Source organism: Stegostoma tigrinum, chromosome 18 (genome assembly GCF_030684315.1).
Source record: "Stegostoma tigrinum isolate sSteTig4 chromosome 18, sSteTig4.hap1, whole genome shotgun sequence".
In the NCBI taxonomy this organism is placed as follows: Eukaryota; Metazoa; Chordata; class Chondrichthyes; order Orectolobiformes; family Stegostomatidae; genus Stegostoma; species Stegostoma tigrinum.
Window position 1 is genome coordinate 2,725,024 of NC_081371.1, and position 18,266 is coordinate 2,743,289.

The 18,266-nt window shown below is 45.5% G+C and overlaps 1 protein-coding gene across 2 annotated transcripts in view; it reads right to left on the reverse strand.

The window, feature by feature from the left end:
- Nucleotides 1-18,266, reverse strand: part of braf (B-Raf proto-oncogene, serine/threonine kinase) — a 103,661-nt gene that overhangs the window by 76,711 nt on the left and 8,684 nt on the right. For both annotated transcript variants that reach the window (XM_048549172.2, XM_048549171.2), the window contains exon 2: nt 5,245-5,346. In XM_048549172.2, coding sequence (XP_048405129.1) covers nt 5,245-5,346 — 102 coding nt within the window. The remainder of the gene's footprint in view (nt 1-5,244; nt 5,347-18,266) is intronic.

Sequence of the window (18,266 nt, forward strand, 5' to 3'; positions counted from 1 at the left end):
TGGCTGCTTCACAGCCGTGTTAAAGTCTACCTTGGGCAATTTTTTGTGTGGAGTTTGCATTCTTCCGTGTCTGCATGGGTTTCTTCCGAGTGTTCTGATTTCCTCACACAGTCCAGATGTGTAGGTTAGATGGATTTGCCATGCTAATTCACCCAAAGTATCCAGGGTTGTGCAGGCTAGGAGATTAGCCATGGGAAATGCAGGGCTACAGGGATGGGATATGTCTGGGCGGGATGGTCTTCAGTGGGTCAGCATGGACTCAATGGGCTGATGGCCTGCTTCCACGCTGTAGGGATTCTGTGATTCTATGATTTGAACGGCTGATGATTTGTACTAAAAGGGAGTGCAGTGGGGGATCACCAGAATGACACCAAGAATGGCTGAGCTGTTACAGGAGGAGAAATAGGTTCGACTGGGTCTGTATTCATCAGAGTTTAGAGGAGTGAGATCCAGTTGCAATGTTCAAAATTCCAACAGGACTGGAGGGACTGCGAGTAGAGAGAACAATTTTCCCCGACTGGGGAATTTGATACTGGGGACAGTGTCTCAGGAAATATGGAGCAAACCATTTGGGACTGAGATGAAGAAAAATATCTTCGTTCACAGGGTGGAATTCTCTACCACAGAAGGCTATGAAGTCACTGAATGCACACAAGAAAGAGACAGATGCATTTTAGCTTTTAAAGCCTCAAGGTATACGAGGAGAAAATGGGAGTATGGAATTGAGATACAGGATCGACCATGATCCTGATGAATGGCAGAACAGACTCGAAGGGCTGAACAGCCTGCTCCAAGTTCCTGTGTTTCTCCATTGCCTCCTATATCAAGACACACACACACACACACACACACACACACACACACACACACACACACACACACACACACACACACGCACACTTGCAGATATGTGGCAACAAACAGCCTGCATGGGACACTATGATTCCCTCTCATAACAAAGCAACAACCTAATGTTACTGTACTTCCAGTGGTTATGGGAAGGTTAGGTCAATCATATTCTTTCAATGGTGAGAATCCAAATCTCAACACATCACAGTGTTCAAAACACCCCAGAGAGCTGAGAGGGCTTGCAGCCAAGATACAGCCGGTGAACCAAAGTCTTCACTCTAGTCCTGCAAGCGAAAAGAAAATTGAGACACATGCAACACTTCCCTCCTCGATATTCTTTTTTTAATTTGTCCGTCTCTCAGATGGTTACTGGACAATTGGTCCATGAGCAGCACCAGATTTCTAGTACGTAGAGATTAGTACTCCTACACAATACCCAACAATATGCCTCTGTAGGGCACTGCTCAAGAGAAGAGCACAGGCAGCAAGCAAGAGGTGAAGGAATTGGGTTGGGAACAACAATCTAAGGACATGAGTGGGTCTGGATAGAGATTTTACAAAGTGGGAATTAGCCAGCAAGAAAGCAGCTCTGTCAGAAAGAGTGGCAGATGAAAGGAATCCGATGCCTGGGCAAGTGAATTCGGACAGTGCAGCAAAGAGCACAGGGTACATTGCAATCCAGTGACCAGAAGTATGCAGTGCTGGGATTGCCACTTTAGTGAGGTCCAACCATGTGTTTCAAAAGAGCACCAGAATGAATATTTAATCCATTCACTGAGTAGAGGAGATAACTGAGCTGGTCAAAATCAAAGGGAATTCTCACAAGCCAGAATCCCTGTACACCTGGCCAACTCCTGGTTCGCCACCCTGAGACACCCAGCCAAACCCCGGCTTGCCCAGCCAACCCCCAGCTTGCCGGCCCAGAGATGCCCAGCCAACTCCTGGTTTGCCGCCCTGAGACGCCTGGCCAACCCCCGGTTCGCCCAGATACGAGGCGCCCGGCCAACCCCCAGCTCGCCGCCCTGAGATGCCCAGCCAACCCCCGGCTTGCCTGGCCGGCCAACTCCCAGCCCTGAATCCCAGTTTAGGTCTTTCTATTGCACAAGCCAAGCAAGGAAAGGAAAGGAAAGTAGCCAAGAGAATAAATCTTGGCTGCCATTTGTACGCATAGCCGCTCAACTGAAATCGGTGGCATCAAACCCTGAGCAAAAATTAGCACCTTTATGAATGAAAAATTTCAAAAGGGTGTGGAGTTCAAGAAAAGGCACTTTCCCCCTCTAAAATGCTCAACTTTGAATTCAATCATTCACCCAAAACACAAAAAAAAATCTATCCAACTCTCAAAGGCAATCAGTGAATATCCTTGACACAATTTATTTAATTGTTCTTGGGATGTTGGCATTGCTGGCTGGATTAGCACTAATTACCTATTTCTATTTACACTTCACAAGGGGCTGATGCCTGATAAATCATCTTCTTGAATGCTTGCTGCAGGGATACCCACACTGCAGTTAAGGAGGGTATTGCAGAGGGACCCAGCACAGAAAAGGAAAAGCCAACATATTTCCAAATCAGGATGGAGTGTGGCTTGGAAACCTAGGAATGAAGGAGTTTGTTGCTCAGAACTGCAGCTGGTGATGTTCCCATCCGAATGATACCCTTGTCTTTCCAGATAATACATGTTACAGGTTTGAAAGGTGCTGTGTATGGGTTGTTGGTAAGTTATGGCATTGCGCCTTCAGGATGGGGTCCACCGTACGCCAAAGGTGCAGAAGTTTAAGCTACGATGGGTGCTGTTCAAGCTGGTTTATTTGTGCAGGGTTGAATGTTCTCACACTCATGCACATATGCTGACAAGTTGTGAATATTCCATCACACTGCTGACTTGGACAATATACATGAAAATGCCGCAGAGAGAGAGTTACCCACTGCATCATTCCCAGTATCTGCCTCACTCTTGTAGCTCAAGTATTTCTGTGGCTCACCCTTTTCAGTTCCTGGTCAATAGTAACCACTGGGACGATGACTTTTAGGAGATTTTGAAGATGCATCATTGAGTATCAAGAGAAGGTGATTAGATCCTTTCTTGCTAGAGATGTAATTTTCTGGAACTCACATGTACGAACTCTTAGCCGAAGCTGAAACATTGTTTGGTAAATGCTGTATATATACATGGACTGCATCAGTATCTGAGGAGCAGCGAATAGTACTGAACATTTTGCAATCATCAAGGAACATCCACGCTTCTGATCTTACAACAGTGTATTGATTGTAAAACGTCAGCCTGGTGGACCGGGTTAACAGCCCCAAACAAGGAGCCCTAACTGACAGGCATGAACAGAGAGAGTCAGACATCCTGTTCGCTTGGACAGCTAGGCCTGAAGAAGTCGGACCAGTATCAAGGATTTTTCATGTGTAAATAAAGAGTTACTTAGCGACGCGATACCAGCCTCTATGGAGTTATTTCAGACAGAAGGTCATTGATGAAACAGCTGAAAATGCATGGGCGTAAGACACCAACTTGACAAATTAAGCAATTTAAAATTTACATAGTACTAAGACACAAAAGTATGTTAGGTCAGATGACCAAAAGCCTTTTCAAAGAGATAGGTTTTAACAAGCATCTTAAAAGAGTAAAGCTAGATACAGAGGCAGTAAGTAGTCGACATCGAATTCTAGAATGTGGGGCCTAGGCAACTGAAGTCAAACCACCAATGGTAGAGAAATGATGACTGGGAAAGCTCAAGTAGCCAGAACAGAGGAGCACAGTTACCTTTGAAGAGAGTGGAACTGATGGAAATTAAAGTTAGCGAGGGGTGAGGCCTTGGCAGGATTTGAAAATAAAAATAAGTTTAAAATCAAGATGCTGTGTGACTAGGATTTAATATAGGTCATAAAGTCACACAGGGTGATGGAGCAAGGGGAGTTGTTGTGAGTTAAAGAGCAGCAGAGTTTTGCTTGACAGTATCTTTAGGCAGGGCAGAATTCTGGAGTAAAAATTTACTCATAGATGTCAGCATTGTTGATTAAGTCAGCAATTATTGCCCATAGGATGTTCCAAAGTCAACCACATTGCTGTGGATCTGGATTCGCAGTTATGCCAGACCAGATAAGGATAGGGGATTTCCTTCCCTAAAAGGACACTAGTGAAGTTGATGGATGTTTACAACACTCAACAACGATTATATGGACACCACCAGACCAGATTTTTAACCATTTCATATTACAATATCTGCCATATTGGGATTTGAACCTATATTCCCAGAATATTAGCCTGGATTATTAACTGAGTGGCATTACCACTATACCACCAAATCCCCATAAAGTTGAGTATAAAAGTTATAAAGCCATGGATGAGGGTGTCAGCAGTATACTGGCTGAGAGGGGGGAATGACACACAAACAGGAAGGCCAGCAAAGTGGTGGAGGTGGAAACAGGCGATGCAAATACACAGTCAAAAGGTCAACTTGGAATCAAATCTGACACGAATACTGCAAATGGAGTGACAATTTTAATCTGTTGCCAGGGAACAGAGTTTGAAGCAAGGCCCATAACCATTGCTGCAATTATACTGGAAAAACTGAAGCCAATGTCCTGCGTTGATATAATTGCCTCCAATAGTCACAACCATCTTCCTTTGTAATGCAGGACTCCAGAAACTGGAGAGATTCCCAGTTACTTCAAACTGCCTAGGGATCACATCTTCAATTCAGTTGTTTTGTCCCTGCTCGGGCCAAAGCTACAATGGAATTTAAATGATGCATCAATGAGTGGTTTAATGATGAATGTAAAAAAACTGTCGATGTCACCTTCCATCACTTTGACAATGACTGAGTATAGGAGGCAATATTGTGGGGAACATGCACGCAAGATGGTTTTTACAGACCAGAATGTATTCCAGATCTGAATGCTAAGGAAGCAAGAGGAAACAGGCTTTGTTAATAGCCTTATGGCAAGGAAGCATTTGGGGGAAAACAGAAAACATAACATAGTTTTACAATGAGTTTAGCAGTGATTTTGTTTCCATCTGAAAAAGAAAAACAACCAGGTAAAGAATAGTGAAGTGGTTCAGGTTGAAGCTTGATGAATAAATATTTAATCACTGACTGGCACATTTTAAGAATTCATTCATATTTGGTAGTGACGACAGAGTCATAGTTATTACAGCACAGTGATACCAATCACTGCCAGCCTTATACATTTATAACAGTAAATGTCAATGGCAGTGTCACCACTGACTGTCCAACTTTGTTCCCTCAAGCTTTATCTGGCCACTAGGTGGATGAAGGATCTCACTCAGAATTTTTCACAACTTGTCCCCTTTTTGCATTTTAAAGAAGAAAACAACTAATTGCAGCCAATGCCTCAGGGTATTTAATAATTATCCGCACTTACTTCCAGGTAGATAGAGGGTGGATTATGGTCTCCCCCGAACTTATCCAACAGGGCTTCAATATGCTCCTGAGTCAGCTTGATCATCTGCTTGATGTTCCAGACCTGGTTAAATAGAAAACATGGAACAACTTTACTCCAAACTTAAGAAGGGTTTCAAAAGAGCCAGAAAAGAAGAGGATGAAAGTGTACCCTTGCCAGATGCAGTCCCACAGGTCTTGCTGCATACCCATCATTTGGGGATGCAAAGTTCTGCCTGCAACCATTTCCTTTCTACTTGTGCAAGAATGCCAACCCTATGAATCAATATTGCCACTCACAGGAACACTCAGATTGTGAAATTTACATTTGATACTCTATGCCTGCAATGTCTTCCGGGCCTGCTACAGCCCTGGGCTCTCCTAATTCTGGCTTCTTGCAGAGCCCACTTTTAAGTGCACTTTTGACAACCAAGACTCTGCATTCTGCAAAACCCTCTCTAGACCTTCTGCATTTCTCGATCGATGTTCCTGCTGAACTGTGCATTTTCAGCAGCTTGAAAAGTACTGTGTTGGCATGGTTCTGGATTAAATACTGTACAGGCACATTCACAGGAAATTATTGAAAGGAACTGCACATTAAAAAAAATCAGCCACAAACAGCAAACTTGAAGAGGGAGGTTTCCTCTAGTCACTACTCTCTGAAATGGGAGCATTGCTCTCCAATTCTCCTTCTTCCTTTATGATACTCCTTTGGACGCTTGCCCTAATATCTGGCTTTACGGCTCGGTATCAGATTTTAGTCGTTAGGGGTATTTTACTGCAAATTAACTGTGAAAACATGTTTTCTAAGAATAATTTGTAGTTTGCATTCACTTGCATCTGCAAAATAAAAAGAAAGACACTAATTGGACATTGTGGCATTTAAAACTTAATATTAAACATCAATCTCAAGCCTAAGCATCTAGGATGTAGAAATTTTAAACCTCAGAAGGTAGAGTTCAAACAAAGAGTTAGCGCATTTCACTGTGCAATATCTATGGGCATGTCTCCAAAAGAGCAGGGGGAAGCTTTTAAGAAATAGAACTTGTCTTGACTTAAAAGCAGTATGTCATTTTGCCAACTTCTCTGTCTTGAGGCCAGTTCAGAATTAAGTTGCGTCCGTGGCACTAGATTCAGATCACTGTAATCTAAATCAATGGAAGGGCTGACTTCAAGGGTTAAATAGTATCTATTCCTGTTCTTTTAGACCAATTTAAAACACATACCTACTCTTGATACATGTCAAGGCCACATGAATCCCTTTATGAGTTCCTATTAAAGTGGGCTATTTCATGTTTCATGTAGTCACTTACTTGTCACTACCTTTGCCATCACTTGTCTCTACTTTCCTCCTAAAAGTGCTGAGGCATAGAACACTGAAAAGCGCTAGCGCCCATCCAAGAGACTGTCCTTTAACTGTGAGCCCAGTGTGATCAATCACAATTCAATTCAAGTCAAGCTCAATCCTATACTCAGCTAATGTCATCTCACACATAAGATCAAGTGGACATCCAGAGTGTACGTGAGAGTGACTGCCTTTGACATCGTGCTTGCATGTGGCAGGGAGTGGCATTGAGGAGCCCTATCAAAATTGAAGCCAATGGGAATTAGGGAGAAAACTGTCTGCTAGTTGGAGTCATACTTGGCACGGAAGATTGTTGTGGTTGTTTAAGGTTAATCATCTTGGCTTCAGGACATCTCTGCAGGAATTCCTCAGGATAGTATCTTTGCCCAGACCTTCCTCAGCTGCTTCATCAGTGACCTTCCCTCCATCATAAGGTTAGAAGTAGGGATGGTTTGCCGATAACTGCACTATGTTCAGCACCATTCGTGACTCCTCAGATACTGAAGCAGTACATGTCCAAATGTAAGATCTGGACAATATCCAGGCTTGGGTTGACAAGTGGCAAAGAACATTTGCACCACATAATTACCAGGCAATTACTATCTTCATCAAGAGACAATTTAGCCATCGCCCCTTGACATTCAATGGCATTATCATCGGTGAATTCCCCGTTATCAACATTCTGGGGGTTACCATTGATCTAAACTGATCTAGCCAGGTAAGTACTGTGGCAAGCCATGTAAATAAAGTCTATGAATGGTTTGGGCTGTGCACACCACTTTCTGTAGTTTCTTACTGTCCTGGGCAGAGCAGTTGCCACAACAGGCCGTTATGCACCTGGACATACTGTACCATCTGTAGAAGTTGGTGAGGGACCTTATGGGCGTGTCAAATTTCCTGAGCCACCTGAGGAAGAAGAGGCGTTGTTGCGCCTTCTTTACTGTCACGTCTACATGGGAAGTCCAGGACAGGTTATTCGTTATTGTCACTCCAAGGAACTTGATACTCTCCACCCTCAACCTGTTCCATTGATCTAGATAGCAGTGTGTTCTCTTCCTTTCTTTCTTTAGTTTTGCCGAAATTGAGGGAGAGGCTGCTCTCATTTCACAACTTCACCAAGCCCTCTATCTCCCTTCTGTATTTTGACTCATATTTGTTAGATATCCGTTCCACTACAGTGGTGTTTTCAGTGAACTTGTAGATGGCATTCATTTGGAATTTGGCAACAGTCGTGCATGTACAGGGAGTACAGCAGGGGGCTGAGGACACGTCCTTGGGGGGGTCCAATGTTCAGTGTTACTGTGGGGGTTGGGCTGTTACCTATCTTCACTGATTGTGGCCTATGGGTCAGAAAGCTGAGGATCCAATGGCAGAGGGCAGAGCCGAGACCAAGGGCACACAGTTTTGAAATCAGTCTGGAGGGTATAATAGTGTTGAAGGTGGAGCTGTAGTCACTAGCAGGTTTAGGAACAGCTTCTTCCCGGCTGTTATCAGACAGATGAATGGACTCTTTAGCCTCAAATAATGCTGATCTTGCTAACTTTGATCTCGCCTCGCGCACACCCTGTGCAATGTAACCTGTACGTCACTGTCTAAGTCTTTTTGATCTGTACATCCTTGCTTACGATGATCTGCCTGTGCTGCTCGTAAACAAAGCTTTTCACTGTTCTTCGTTACACATAATGGTAAATCAATCATCTACAAGGAACAAGTCAGGAGTGTGGAAGGAAGACAGGAATACTCCCCACTTGCCTGGATGGGTGCAGCTCCAACAACACTCAGAAAGCTTGTCACCATGCAGGACAAAGTAAGCAGCCCATTTGACTGGTAACACATCCATTCCCTCCATCACCAATGTTCAGTACCAGCAATGAGAGCATCTATGAGACACAGCACAAAAATCCTCCAAGACTATCTGCTTGATAGAACCTTCCAAACCCACAACCACTTCTATCTAGAAGGAGGACAGCAGATACATGGGAACACCATCACCTACAAGCTCCCCTCCAAGACACTCACCATATTGGCTAGGAAATATATCACCATTCCTTCACTGTCGCTAAATCAAAATCCTGGAACTCCGTCCTAATAGCATTGTGGGTATACCCAGAGCACTGCAGTGGTTCAAGGAGGCAGCTAGGGATAGGCAAAAATGCTGGCCGAGCCAATGATACCCACATCCCATGAATGAGTTTTCTGAGAAGTCACTAGGTGATAGCTATGAGACAAAATCTTGGGCCAGTTCCCCAGTATGAACCAATCTCTGGGACAGGAGTCACAGGTTCAGATAAAGCCTGGCACTGAAACTTGAGAGAGACCAGAAACTGGGAGGAGACATATCTGGACTTATCATTATGCCCTGTGCAGGTCATAAAAGAATCTTGTGTCCATTGCCCCTCCTGATTAAAATATTTCCTTCTACGAGCTCCAAGAATCTGCCTGAGATCCTCGTGTGGGTTTGTGCACAAACAGTGACCTGGTATCATCTTATAGTGGATTCAGTCAATCACCAATGGATGGTGAGAAGGTTTCCAAGCTGAAGATAGCATGCCAACACACCACTAAAGTCATGAGAGGGGAAGGTGAGTGAAAGAAAGAGGATCAAAGACTGTTGTAGGAGTTATCCGCTAACACCCTGATAGCAGCTGTGAAATTGTAGATTGTATAAATGCAACTGTATGAACGGTCAGAAGAAGGGAGGCAGGCAGGTAGTCAGATTCAGTACATCTCACTGAAAAACAGTTTCTCTGTGCTGGACAAACAGGTGAAAGTGGTGGTTTTTCTGGGGAGTGCAGTCAGGCAAAGACAGACAGCGATAGTACCAAGATACTCACCAGTGACAAGTACAGTTTTTGTGGCTGTAGACGTGACTCCAGGATGTGTGCTGCCTCCCTAAGCCGACAATCGAGGATATCTCTAAACAGTGGAAGGTATACTGAAGGGGAAGGGTGAAAAGTCAGAGGTCACGGTTAACATTGGTACCAATAACTTGGGAAGAAAGACGGACAAGAATTTAGGGAGATACCGAGCAAATTGAAAAGCGCTACCTTAAATGTTGTAATTGCTGGAGTACTCCTACTGCCATGTACTCCTGAGCACAGGGATAGGCAGGTTGAGCAGCTGAACGCGTGTCTGAAGAGGTGATGCACAACAGAGAGCTTTAGATTCCTGAATTATTGCATCTGCTTCTGGGGAAGATAAGGCCTGCACAACATCTGATGGGTTGCCCCTGAACTGTAATGAGACCAACATGCTTACTGAGGATGGAGTTACTGGCTCTGCTGGTCAGCGAGGGCGTGGAGGGTGGGGTGAGGGGGGGAGTGAGATGGTGTTTGGTTAAACTAGTTTAGCAAGGGATGGGATGCTTAAACTAACTTGGCAAGGGAACAGGATACAAAGTAGAGGTTGAATAGTAAGTGTTACACAGAAAAGCTATGTCAGTCTGACAGGCAGAATAAATACAGTCAGGTTGAGACATATGTGAGCTCAGCAAGGTTAGAGGCCTCACATTCTAATGCAAGTAGTCTTGTAGGCATGGCAATTGAGTTGAGGGTGCTGATTCAAACTCGGAGATATGACAATACTGATATCACGGAGGAAAGGACAGGATTAACAGTTCAAAACGGCACAGTACAGTATCTTCAGGTGAGACAGGGTAAAACAATCAAGGATTCAATTACTGCAGAGAGCAGGGCTGATACCACACAAGGCTTCTCCACTGAGAAAAGTGGGAGTGTACTGTGAACTCCCAAAAATGGAAAGAAATTTAATCCTGCAAAGTGACAGTTGATCCATTTTGGGAGGACTAATAAGGCAAGGCAGTATGCTTTAATGGTAAGACTCTGTGAAGTACAATCAAGGAGACAGGAGTGCTGAAAAGTGTAAATTTAACCAGGCAATAACAGTAGGGATAACAAAGTGTGGAGCTGGGTGAACACAGCAGGCCAAGCAGCATCTCAGGAGCACAAAAGCTGACGTTTCGGGCCTAGACCCTTCATCAGAGAGAGGGATGGGGAGAGGGTTCTGGAATAAATAGGGAGAGAGGGGGAGGCGGACCGAAGATGGAGAGAAAAGAAGATAGGTGGAGAGGAGAATATAGGTGGGGAGGTAGGGAGGGGATAGGTCAGTCCAGGGAAGACAGACAGGTCAAAGAGGTGGGATGAGGTTAGTAAGTAGGAAATGGAGGTGCGGCTTGAGGTGGGTGGAAGGGATGGGTGAGAGGAAGAACAGGTTAGGGAGGCAGAGACAGGTTGGTCTGGTTTTGGGATGCAGTAAGTGGAGGGGAAGAGCTGGGCTGGTTGAGTGATGCAGTGGGGGGAGGGTGTCAAGCTGGGCTGGTTTTGGGATGCAGTGGGGGAAGGCGAGATTTTGAAGCTGGTGAAGTCCACATTGATACCATTGGGCTGCAGGGTTCCCAAGTGGAATATGAGTTGCTGTTCCTGCAACCTTCGGGTGGCATCCTTGTGGCACTGCAGGAGGCCCATGATGGACATGTCATCTAAAGAATGGGAGGCGGAGTTAAAATGGTTTGCGACTGGGAGGTGCAGTTGTTTGTTGCGAACCGAGCGGAGGTGTTCTGCAAAGCGGTCCCCAAGCCTCCGCTTCGTTTCCCCAATGTAGAGGAAGCCACACTGGGTACAATGGATACAGTATACCACATTGGCAGATGTGCAGGTGAACCTCTGCTTAATGTGTAAAGTCATCTTGGGGCCTGGGATGGGGGTGAGGGAGGAAGTGTGGGGGCAAGTGTAGCATTTCCTGCGGTTGCAAGGGAAGGTGCCGGGTGTGGTGGGGTCGGAGGGGAGTGTGGAGCGAACAAGGGAGTCACGGAGAGAGTGGTCTCTCCGGAAGGCAGACAAGAGTGGGGATGGAAAAATGTCTTGGGTGGTGGGGTCGGATTGTAGATGGCGAAAGTGTCAGAGGATGATGCATTGTATCCGGAGGTTGGTGGGGTGATGTGTGAGAACGCGGGGGATCCTCTTGGGGCGGTTGTGGCGGGGGCGGGGTGTGAGGGATGTGTTGTGGGAAATGCGGGAGACACGGTCAAGGGTGTTCTCGACCACTGCGGGGGGAAAGTTGCGGTCCTTGAAGAACTTGGACATCAGGGATGTGCGGGAATGGGCTGCCTCATCCTGGGGGCAGATGCGGCGGAGGCGGAGGAATTGGGAGTAGGGGATGGAATTTTTGCAGGAGGGTGGTGGGAGGAGGTGTATTCTACGTAGGTGTGGGAGTCGGTGGGGCTTGAAATGGACATCAGTTTCTAGCTGGTTTCCTGAGATGGAGACTGAGGGGTCCAGGAAGGTGAGGGATGTGTTGCAGATGGCCCAGGTGAACATGAGGTTGGGGTGGAAGGTGTTGGTGAAGTGGATGAACTGTTTGAGCTCCTCTGGGGAGCAAAAGGCGGCGCCGATACAGTCATCAATGTAACGGAGGAAGAGGTGGGGTTTAGGGCCTACGTAGATGCAGAAGAGGGACTGTTCCACGTGACCTACAAAGAGGCAGGCATAGCTTGGGCCTGTGCGGGTACCCATGGCCACCCCCTTTGTCTGTAGGAAGTGGGAGGAATCGAAAGAGAAGTTGTTGAGGGTGAGGATGAGTTCGGCAAGGCGGATGAGGGTGTCGGTGGAGGGGGACTGGTCGGGCCTGTGGGACAGGAAGAAGCAGAGGGCCTTGAGGCCATCTGCATGAGGAAAACCAGCCCAGTTCGTCCCCTCCCCCCACTGCATCACACAACCAGCCCAGCTCATCCCCTCCCCCCACTGCATCCCAAAACCAGTCCAGCCTGTCTCTGCCTCCCTAACCTGTTCTTCCTCTCACCCATCCCTTCCTCCCACCTCAAGCCGCACCTCCATTTCCTACCTACTAACCTCATCCCACCTCCTTGACCTGTCCGTCTTCCCTGGCAAAGGGAAAAGGTCAGAAGTAGATTCCTTCGTAACATCCTCAGCCAATGAGGGAACTGAACGCACACTGCTGGCATCACTCTGTATCACAAATCTGCTGTCCAACCAACTAAACTATCCAACACCCCTTGTGGCCTTTATGGCTAAGGGTTCGATATCCAAAGGAGTAACAGTCATGCTTCAGCAAGACAAATCCCTGGTTAGACCATACTTGAAGCATAGCAACCAATTCTGGGCACTATGCCTCAGCAAGTGTCAAAGGTAAAAGAGCAATAAACACAGGGGCAGGCCCTTCATCCCACCAAGACTGCACGAGCACATGATATCCTTACAATTTTGCAGACTTCTATCAGATCACCTCTCATACTTTGATGTTCAAATGAAAATGAGCCAAGTTTGTCCAATCTCTCCTCCGAAGAGCATCCCACCCTGACTCTGACCCTTACCCCTGCATTTCCCCACGTCTAACCCAAACATCCTTGGACACTATGGGCAATTGAGAAACGTTCTAACTATCTGCAGCTCCTCCAATCTCTGTGCTGTCTGCAAATTTATAATCAGGCCGCCTACACTCTCCTCCAAATCATTTATATATCAATAGGATCCCAGCACTGATCCCCGCAGAACCCCACCGGTCACAGGTCTCCAGTCAGAAAAACACTGTTTGTCAAAGGTCTTGTTAGAGTCTATATAGATGACATCCAGCACTATGCTCTTATCAATCATACTTGTCACTTCTGATATGAGTAAATCCTATCCCTAAGAATCTTCTCCAATATTTTGCCTACCACTAATTTCCCAGATTGTCCCTGTTGCCCTTTTTAAACAGAGGTACAACATTGACTATTCTCCAGTCCTCTCAGACCTCTCCTGTGACCACAAAGGATACAAAAATTTCAAACAGGGTCCCAGCAATTTTATCACCTGCCTCTCTGGCATAGATCCCATCAGGTCCTGGGGACCTGTCCACCTTAATGCTTTTCAAAACACCCAATACCATCTCCTTTTTCATACTGGTCTGTTCTAGAATATCAACATACCCCTCTAGAAATTCACCATACACCATATATTCTCTTTTATGAAAACCAATCCAAAGTATTCATTAAGGAACTTGCCCACTTCCTCTGGCTCCATGCATAAATTCCCTCCTTTGTCCTTGAGTGGAACAATCCTTTCCCTAGCCACCCTCTGGCTTATACACTTGTAAAACAGCTTGGGATTTTCCATAATCCTGTTTACCAAAGACATTTCATAGCCCTTTGCAGTCCTCCTAATTCTTTCTTCAAGTTCTATCTTGATCATGTTTGTATTCTTCGAAGGATCTGGCTGTCTTCAGTTTCCAAAACCTTACAAATGCGTCCTTTTTACTTTTGAATAAGTTCACAATTTCTTGTCATCCAAGGTTCCCAAATCTTGCCACCCTTATCTTTCATTTTCACAGGAACATACTTGTCCTGAACTCTAATCAATTGGTCTTTAAAAGTTACCCCACACATCAGAGGTGGATTTACACTCGAAAGGTCATCCTCAATCTACATTTCCCAGATCCTGCATAATATTGTAGTCGTTAGCCTTCCTCTAGTTTAATACTTTCATGCAAGGACTACTCTTGACCTTCGCTGGAGGAAACTGATCACAGAGAGATCTGGATGTTCAGGTCCACTGTACCTTGAAGTGGCAACGCCGGTCGATAGAGTGGTCAAGAAGGCATACAGCATGCTTTCATTCATCAGACAGGGTACTGAGTACAAGAGTTGGCAGGTCATGTTACAGTTGTATAGGACTTTGGTTCAAACACATTTGGAATACTGCGTACAGTTCTGGTCGCCACATTACCGAAAGGACGTGGCTGCTCTGGACAGGGTGCAGAGGTGGTTTACCAGGATGTTGCCTGGCATGGAGGGCATTAGCTATGAAGAGAGGTTGAGTAGATTAGGATTATTAACTTTAGAAAGATGAAGGCGCGGGCGGACCTGATTGAGGTCTACAAAATCATGAGAGGTATAGGCAGGGTCAACAACAAGAAGCTTTTTCCTCCCAGAGTGGGGGGACTCAGTTACTAGGCATCACGATTTCAAGGTGAGAGGGGAAAAGCTTAAGGGAGATATGCGTGGAAAGTTCTTTATGCAGACGGTGGTGGGTGCCTGGAACGCGTTGCCAGCAGAGGTACTAGAGGCGGGCACGACAGCATCATTTAAGATGTATCTAGACAGATACATAAATGGGCAGGGAGCAGAGGGTTACAGATCCTTGGAAAATAGGTGACAGGTTTAGATAGAGGATCGGGATCGGCACAGGCTTGGAGGGCCGAAGGGCTTGTTCTTGCGCTGTAATTTTGTTTGTTCTTTGTTCTCCAAAAGCAACTTAAAACTAACAGAATTATGGTCACTATTCCTGCAATGCTCCCTGAATAGATCTTCAATCACTTAGCCTGGTTCACTCCCCAGTACTAGGTCCAATGCACTTTCCCTGGTTAGACTATTTACATATTGTTTGAAAAAAATGTCCTGGACACACCTAACACATTCTCCTCTACCCAAGCCACTGGCTCTAAGCAAGTCCCCATCAATGGAGGGGAAGGTGAAGTTACCCACAAGAACAACGCTGTTGTTTTTACATTTCTCCATAATCTTTCTACATCTCTGTTCCTCTATTACTAGCTGACTGTCGGGAAGTCTGTAGAACAATTTCATCAAAGTGACTCCTGAACTCTACCCAAATGACCTTGCTAGATGAGCCTTCCAAGGTGTCCTCCCTCAGTACAGTGGTGATATCCTTCCCTTTCAGTAACGTAACTCCCCCACCTCTTTACATCTCTAACAGCAGGTCTTGTCTGCCCTCTCAACCAAGTCTCTGTAATAGCTACAACTTCACAATTACATGTATTAATCCACGCTCTAAGTTCAACTGCCTTACCTGTCCTTGCATTAAAACAAATATACTTCAGATTGCCAGTACTGTCATGTTCAGCAATCTCCCTCTGGCTGTTCTTCCTCTCAGCTTAGCAGGCCTTAGTCTCTGACTCCTCCACAGACACTTTACTTGTTGTCCTACTGCTCTGGTACCCACCCCTTGTCACACTAGTTAAACCCTCCTGAGTGGCACTAGTAAGCCTCCCTGCCAGGATATTGGTGCCCCTTGCAGTTTAGGTGCAACCCATCCTCCTTGTACGGGTCCCACCTGCCCTGGAGACATCCAATGATTCACATACCTGAAGGCTTCCCTCTTACACCAGCACTTTAGCCACGTATTTAACAGTAGGATCTTCTCATTCCTACTCTCACTGGCACTTTGCACAGGAAGTAATCCCAAAATTACAACCACAGACATCCTGCTTTTCAACTTCCTACCCAACTCCCTTTACAGGATCTCATGCCAAGGTTGTAGGTAACAATATGGACCACAACCTCTGGTTGTTCACCCACCCCCTTCTGAATATCTTGTGCCCATTCAGGGACATCAGAGAGGCAACAGACCATCCTGGTGTCTTGCTCACAGCCACAGGAACACCCGTGCCCCTGACTATAGAATCGCTATCACTTCTGCTCACCTACACTTTGATCCTCCCTGCTGTACAACAGTGCTAGTCATAATGCCACTGATCTGGCTACGACTGCTGTTTTCCCACCTCCCACGAGCCACAACCACCAATAGTAACCAACTGTTTGAGAGGGGAATGACCACAGGAGTCTCCTGCACTGCCTACCCATGCTTACTTACCTTCCTGGTGGTCACCCAACTCTTCTCTGCCCGTGTGGCCCTTACTGCAGTTGCTGCCAGAACATGCTCACTAAACGTGCAATCCACAATATTCTCAGTCTCAGAGATGCTACCTAACTGAGTCCACCTGCAGTTCCAGGCCCTCCATGTGGCAAATTAGGAACTGCAGCTGAACACACTTTCTGCCTACAGGGTCAGCCTGGACACTGAAAGAGTCCCTGATTTCCCATGTTTTGCAGGAGGAGCATTCCACCAGGCCAAGTTCTCCTGCCATTTTGAATGTTATCAATTACAGACAACAATGAAGGAACTGATTACACAACTAGTCACCAAACTCAGGTCTCTCACTCCTGCTCTCTATTCCTAGCAGACTACAACTATAAAAAGTACATACTCTATCTCTCTCTTCAAACATTATACACCTAGTCTGCAAACATGGTTCCTGAGCAGCCAAGCCTATGCCCGTCATCCCCTTCTCAGTCATGGTGACTGAACTGGCTTCTTCCAGAATCCTCCTCGGTCACATCTCACCAACTCCCCCAGTATCGTTAGAATTACCAGAAACCTAAGCAGTAATTACAACAAACTGCATTTCCCAGAGTCTACAAGGTTATGGAGTGATTTGACCAACATTTTCAAGATACTAAAGGATGGAAGACTGGATGGAATATGTAGAGAGAAACTATTTCAGTTTGGGGGGCAGGGACAGAATCTGAATAGAGTATGTAACGAAAAAAAGATTGAGCCAGAGTTTTCAGGAACACAATTAGGAAGTGTTTCTATGCACAACGGGTAGAAAAGATTGGAAATTGCTTCTGCAAATGGCAACTGACATTAGATCCACTGTGAATTTTAAATTAAAGACTGATTGCATTAACCTGAAGTATTATGGGTTCTGGGGCTAAGATAAATAAATGGAACAGCCATAGAGTCACACAGAAACAGGCCCTTCAGCCATGAAAGCATTTACTTGGGGGGCTAAACTGGCTTCCTATAGTTCTAATGCTAGTTTCTGCCCTCTGTTTCTGCCCTAGTTTCTGCCCTCTCCACATTTTGCTGGTCCCTTGCAATTTTATCCACTATAATAAATGTTCCCTTAGCCTCCTCTGTGTACAGAAAGACAAACCTAGTCTGTTCAATCTTTCCTCACAGCTTAATTTGTCAATCTTGGAGACATCCTCTACATCCCATTTGTATCTCCAAACTGTGATCACATCCTTCCTGCACAGTGGTGACAAGAACTGTAAGCTTTGGTCAAAATGGTGTATTATACAATTCTGGTAAAATTTCGGCGTCTCAGTCAATAAAGAAAAGTATCTGAATGTCTCCTTAATCACATCTTCACTGTATAGACGCCTTCAGGAATCTTGGACATATTTCTAGACAAGACTCCAAGCCCACTGTTCTGTACAGGTGACTAAAAATTTGACCTCAAACTCTCTCTGCAGTTGCTGCCAGACCTGCTCAACAAACTCATGCTGACTACACGTGAAACAACGAAGACAAGAAACATACTTTAGAGGGAGGTACATGAAAGGTGAGTCACTAATCAGATAACCAGTTACTTTTTGTTTAAGAGACAGTGACTAGTTGTTGTCTACAGAGTTTTGGTTTGATTCGTCAGCTGAGAGCCTATTCTTTATCTGGTAATAAAAATATTTCTTTGCAGAATCTTCAGTTTTTGACCTGTTTTTCCACCGAGCAAGCTGGTGAGAAATGCTTCTTGTTTGCAGGCGTCTGGGAATCTTTCAGCGCACTGCACTCGCAGAGGTCTTCAACAAACTGCTGCTGAACCAATCTGAAGGCTATCATCAGTGATAATGGGAACTGCAGATGCTGGAGAATCCAAGATAATAAAGTGTGAAGCTGGATGAACACAGCAGGCCAAGCAGCATCTCAGGAACACAAAAGTTAACGTTTCGGGCCTAGACCCTTCGTCAGAGCTCTGATGAAGGGTCTAGGCCCGAAACGTTAGCTTTTGTGTTCCTGAGATGCTGCTTGGCCTGCTGTGTTCATTCAGCTTCACACTTTATTATC